Source organism: Artibeus jamaicensis, unplaced genomic scaffold (assembly GCF_021234435.1).
Source record: "Artibeus jamaicensis isolate MK-2021 breed Jamaican fruit bat unplaced genomic scaffold, CSHL_Jam_final scaffold_1019, whole genome shotgun sequence".
Taxonomy (NCBI): Eukaryota; Metazoa; Chordata; class Mammalia; order Chiroptera; family Phyllostomidae; genus Artibeus; species Artibeus jamaicensis.
The window spans coordinates 30,084,096-30,090,653 of NW_026522025.1; the positions used below are offsets into that span (position 1 = coordinate 30,084,096).

The 6,558-nt window shown below is 36.9% G+C and overlaps 1 protein-coding gene across 1 annotated transcript in view; it reads left to right on the forward strand.

Moving 5' to 3' along the window:
• The window catches only part of SPATA1 (spermatogenesis associated 1), a 32,115-nt gene extending 25,694 nt beyond the window's left edge, over positions 1-6,421 (forward strand). The window contains 4 exon segments of the mRNA XM_053655385.1: positions 2,427-2,481; positions 2,484-2,521; positions 6,334-6,380; positions 6,382-6,421. Of these exon segments, the coding sequence (XP_053511360.1) occupies positions 2,427-2,481; positions 2,484-2,521; positions 6,334-6,380; positions 6,382-6,421 (180 nt within the window).
• Positions 6,422-6,558: the final 137 nt, after the last annotated feature.

Here is a 6,558-nt window from a genome sequence, read left to right on the forward strand (position 1 = left end):
CACTATCAAGACACGGAGTCAAAACAGATCTACCTATTACATAGAAACAAATAGAAGGAGGCTGCCAAAACAGGGAGACAAAGAAACGTGGTCCAAATGAAAGAACAGATCAAAACTCGAGAAAAAGAGCTAAGTGAAATGGAGATAAGGAATCTATCAGATGCAGAGTTCAAAACACTTGATAAAGATGCTCAAGGAACTTAATGAGCAGCATAAAAAAGATCGAGTTAGAAACAAAGGATACACTAATTGAAATTAAGAACAATTTACAGGGAAGCAACAGTAGAGTAGATGAAGCCAAGAATCAAATCAATGATTTGGAACATACAGAATCAAAAAACAACAATGCAGAACAACAAGAAGAAAAAAGAATCTAAAAAAACGAAGATAGTATAAATAGCCTCTGGGACTGTAAGAGGTCTAACATTCGCCTCATAGGGGTGCCAGAAGAAAAGAAAAAGCAAGAAACCGGAAATCTATCTTAAAAAATAGTGAAAGAAAACTTCTCTAACTTGGTGAAGGAAACAGACATGCGAGTCCAGGAAGTACAGTAAGTCCCAATTATAATGGATGCAAAGAGACCCACTCCAAGATACATCATTATTAAAAGGCCAAAGTTTAGAGATAAAGAAAAGACTCTTAAAAGCAGCAAGAGAAAAGAAGTTAGTTACCAGAAGTTTGCCAGATGGGAGGGGGGGGAGGAGGAGGATGGTGAAGGCGTGAGGGGCCTAAGAAGTACAAATAGGTAGTTATAGAATATCCATGGGTATGTAAAGTACAATATAGGAAATGGACTAGCCAAAGAACTTATATGCATGACCCATGGACATGAACAATGGTGGGGAGATTGCCTGAGGAAGTGGCGGTGCTGGGTGGAGAGGGGCAAATGGGGAAAAAATCAGGACAACTGTAATAGCATAATCAGTAAAATACAATACAAATATTAAAAATTTCCTCATTTAGCCCTGCCTGGTGTAACTGAAACAAAGGATCGGTTCACAGCCTAGTGCCCAACAGGGACACGAAGAACATACATTGATGTTTCTCTCCCTTTTTCCTTCCCTTCCCCTCTAAAGATAAATAAATAAAATCTTATTTAAAAAAAGTTTTTAAAAAATTCCTCATTTATATTTTCCCCATTTTATTTATATAATTGACTTATAGCATTGTATTGATTTAAGGTACACAGCACAATGATCTGATATATGTATATACTGTGAAATGATTACTGCAATAAGTCTGGTTAATATCTATTGCCTTACCATTACAATTTTTTTCTTGTAACCAGAGCTTTTAGGACCTATTTGCTTAGCAACTTTCAAATATACAATACGGTATTGTTAACTCTAGTCATTATGCTATATATTACACCACCAGAACTTATTAACTTATAACTAGAAATTTGTACCTTTTGGCCTCTTCACCTAATTCCCCCATGCCCCACCTCAGGCAACCACCAATCTGTTCTCTGTTTCTATGAATAAAAGTTTACTACTTTATTTTAGCCTCACTTGAGGATACGTTTTTATTGATTTTAGAAAGAGAGGAAGGGGGGAAGCGGGGAGGAGCAGGGAGAGAGAGAGTCATCAATGTGAGAGGGAAACATCGACTGGTTGCCTCCTGTAGGCACCTGAACCAGCAACCTGCAACCCAGGTATGTGCCCTGACCAAGAATCAAACCTGCAGCATGTTGGTGTACAGGATGATGCTCCAATCAACCAAGCCACTTGGCCAGGGCAGATGGTTGCCATTTTAAATAAATTTAATGTAAAATCTAAATAAGCTCAAGTAATGCTTTGTCCATATTAGCTGATACAACTTTTTAGCATATCTGGTAGTATTTATTTAGCTGTTATATCAAATTCAATATATGATAGTTATTTTCATAAAGGCCTCTTAAAATTTTAAATAATTTCTTTGTTGACCATATACTTCATAAACTTTTCAAACAAAAGTAACCAAAAGTGTTCTTATATTAAATAGGTTTACTTGTACTAAATAAGTTTTCTTATATGAAATATACCACTTTATTATTAATTATTTTAAAGTAATGCTAACTCATTCAGCTAATAAAGCATTATGCCAATTTCTAAAGCTTTTCTAATATCTTAAGCATATTTCTTTTGTAGTAATAGTTGGCATTTGTGGTACTAATTTCATGATAATTTTTGCAAATACCTATTTATTTTTATAATACATGAATGATGACAGAAGAACAAAAGAGAAAGCAGCCCCTAAACTGAACAAATCAACAGGTTAATAGTAATTTACTCCAAAGCAATGTTTATTTTATGGAATAGATTTTTTTCATGATTTGCTCTTATGGTTTTTGTTAATCACATTATAGTTAATGTTAGCAAGGCAATTAAAAATTAAAATGTATAGGTGTTATCCTTAATAAAGACATCTTAATATATCTCACACAGAATAACCTTATACTTCAGATCACTGAGGTACAGTGTGCAATTGACCAACTTAAAAATCAGATATTCAGAAAATAAAACTCATTATTGAAGCTAAGGTAATTTTCATTTCTCCTCATTAAATGATAACACTTATCTTGTTGGTGTTTTAACTTTGGGTGTTAATAGCATAAGAGTAGAAAGGATTGACTGTTCTAATATCGTTAGCTTAACAAAGAGCACATGTGAAAAAAATGGAAGAATAACCACTAAATTCTGAAAAGGTGCATGTTAAATCAAGGGCAAAGTAAAATTTAGTAAAAATTCCAGTAAGAATTAAAGGAAAAGGACCCTGTGAATCACTACAAAGGCTCATTAAAATATTTTAAAAGAAGTAGTTTTCAACTTCCGCCAAGATGGAGGCGTAGGTGGAAGGACTGTGCCTTCACATACAACCAAGTTCAAAAACAACAAAGTTTTAGCAACAAAAATGCAGGCAAACCACAGAAAACTGAACTACACGGAAGTCTGACAACAACGAACCCTTCAGCCAAACTGGTAAGAGGGGCAGAGCCAGCAGCAGAGCGGGGTCGGGCAGGAAAGATCCACTGGACAGACCAGAGTACGTGACCCAGGTGCACCAGCAGCCGTGGGTGGATCCCAGGTGTGGAGAAATGGGAGGACCCACTGAGGGCTGACCGAGGTCACACATTCGAGTGCAGATAAACCGGTGAAGGAGCAAAGCACTGAGACAAACCATGCAGGCCCCAGTGGCAGAAAGTGGCAGAGGAGACCGCCGTTGTCCCTCTCTGACCCCGGCCCCACCTACAGCATCACAAACCAGCAACCTGGGTGGCCTCTCTCTGACACACCCCCACCTTTAGCATCACAAACCAGCGACCTGGGTAGCCCCGCCCTGGTGAACACCTCGTATGTAATGGGCACGAACAGATCAAAACAGGGCTCAAGAACAACTCAGAGCCCCAGAGCTGATAAATCTAAGTGATGAAGAAATAGCCAAACTTTCAGATACACAGTTCAAAACACTGGTGATCAGGATGCTCACAGAACTGGTTGATTATAGTCACAAATTAGAGGAGCATATGAAGGCTAAACTAATTGAAATGAAGGGAAATACACAGGAAACCAATAGCAATGGAAAGGAAACTGGGACTCAAATCAAAGGAGTGGACCAGAAAGAGGAAAAAAAATGACCGAACAGAAAAGGATGAAGAAACAAAAATTCAAAAAAATTAGGAGAGGCTTGGGAACCCTCAGGAGATCTTTAAACATTCCAACATCCGAATTATAGGGGTACCTATAGAACAGCCATGAGTGGAACACTTATTTGAACAAATAATAAAGGAGAATTTCCCCAATCTGGCAAAGGAAATAGACTTTCAGGAAATCCAGGAAGCTCAGAGAGTCCCAAAGAAGTTGGACCCAAGAAGGAACACACCAAGGCACATCATAATTACATTAGCCAAGATTAAAATGAAAGAGAATTCTAGAAGCAGCAAGAGATAAGGGGACAGTCACCTACAAAGGAGTTCCCATCAGACTGTCAGTGGATTTCTCAAAAGAGACCTTACAGGCAAGAAGGGGCTGGAAAGAAGTATTCCAAGTCATGAAATCCAAAGACCTACATCTAAGATTGCTGTATCCAGCAAAGCTTTCATTTAGAATGGAAGGGCAGATAAAGTGTTTCTCAGGTAAGATCAAATTCAAGGAGTTCATCATCACCAAGCCCTTATTATATGAAATGTTAAAGGGACTTACCTAAGAAAAAGAAGATAAAAAATATGAACAGTGAAAGGACAGCAAACTCACAGTTACTAAGAACCACACCTAAAACAAAAACAAACTAAGAGAACAGCTATATCAGGAGCAGAACCATAGAAATGGAGATCAATCACATGGAGGGTTAGCAACAGGGGAGTGTAAGGAGGAGAAGGGGGAGAAGGTACAGAAAATAAGTAGCATAGACGGTAGGTAGAAAATAGATAGGGGGAGGGCAAGAATAGTATGGGAAATACAGAATCTAAAGAACTTGAGACACGTGGTCATAAACTAAAGGGGGAGAATGGTGGGGGAGGGGTGTGCAGGGTGGAGGGGAATGAAGGGAGGAAATGGCGTAATCAATAAAATATATTTTAAAAAGTAGTTTTCATGTGCTAGAGTCATTCATGAATAAGTTTGACTTGTTTAAATTTAATTTCATTTAATTTCCCCCTCTCTTGGGTAATTATCTCACTTTCTGCAGTTATTTTCATGTATATACTTGTATGAATGCTCTCACTTCACCTCTTTATCAGAAATAGCTTGATGATGGAATAATGACCCCTTGCTCAATTCAGCACCATCAGAGAGAGAGCTTTCTGTGATGTTGGACATGTTCCATACCTGCACTGTCCAGTATGGTACCCACTAGCCACATAAGGATATTGAGTACTTGAAATATAGCTTGCTGGATGACTAAGGAGTTGAGTTTCAAATTTTATTTAATTTGAGTAGGTTTAAATTTAAATAGCTACATTTGGCAAATGGCTGCTATACTGCACAGCACAGTACTCGATTGTTTTCACTACTGGCATTCTCGGGGCTAATCCCTGGCTCAGCATTGAGAAGGTTAAAACTTAAAATATAGAAAAAGAAAAGGGGAAAGGAGCATTTTTAAGTAAACATGAATATTTAGCATTATTATACAGTATGTACTCAAAAACTAATTGGTTCAATGAATGAAACTTTGTATATTCAAAAAAACAGAGAGAGAGCCAGTGTGGAAACTCGTGCCCTCACTGGTGGTTGGGTGGGTAAGAGAAAGTAACAGAAATGCCTCCAGAGCCTTCAATCAAGAGTCTAAATGTTCTCTTCTTTTGGAAAGTATGCACATTAGATCTTGTCATCTTAATGTATTTTTACCCTATAAATATCAACTATGAATGGTTTTAACCCATATTAGAATTTCTAGCACACACAAAAAAAAGAGGAAAAACTAATAGAAAAAGAGAACAAGTTTTTGGCTTACAGATGGGGGGGTGGAAATTCTACATTTAACCATAGTGCCTAATTGACACATAGTAGACATTATTATTATTTATTATTAATTTACCTCAAACTTACCTATAAGATTCAGAACTAAGCGGCAAAACACCTAGCCTGAGTCTGTTGCAACCATATTCGAGTTGGTATGGCGTAAGCAGTGCTTCTCAAAGTTCAAAGTGAAATCACCTGGGTTTGCCTTAACAGTTCTGGGGTGAAGCCTGAGAGCCTTCATTCCTAAGAAGCTCCCAGGTGATATGTATGAAGGCTTCGGTTCACGGACAGTACCTGGAATAGTGAGGGCTGTGGGCTGTGGCACCAGACTGGTTTGAGTTGAAATCCTGGCTGTGCCACTTACTAGTTCTGTACATGGAGTGAGTTACTTAACTTCTAGGCATCTCAGTTTGCTCAACTGTAAAAGGGGGATAAGTAGTAGTATCATCTGTCTCAATGACATTTTTGGTAGAATCAAAGAGATTAATTCACTTAGAAGAGTGGAATAACACTACTGTATTATGCTTCTTAACTGTTTAGTTTCTCAGGACTGGAAATTAAGGTTTTTTTGTAATTATGTTTTTTTTAACTATTTCTTTTCAGTTTAAAACAAATTTTGAAGCTTTAGCAAAAGATAAAAATTGTTTCGCTTTAGGTTTTTTAGAACAGTTTAATTTTATTATGACTATGTTATTAAATAAAATTATTTGATAGGTTACCTAGCAGTAAATAAGCAGGACTTTTGACCTATAAGTTTAACCTAGTAATTTGGTGCAAGTGAAGGCATTAAAGGGAAATGAAAGAAGACAGTTAAAACAGTCACAAAAAAACCTTCATTCAGATGACAATTATGTAATTTTAGATGGGTAAATATGAAAGATAATTCATTTTATAGATGAGAAAACAAGCAATTTTAGATGTATCCACACTGAAAGCTGAACTGACACCGAGTAAAATTAATACATCTTTACAGCTTCAATTAGGTATGTAAAATATTAAATATTTATTTGATCAGATTTGTTTAACCTTTGTTCTCCATGGCAATATTTTATGCAAATCATAAAGTCCATATTTTTCACCAAATCCTTTGGTAATACAAAGGATTTCAGGAAACAGATGT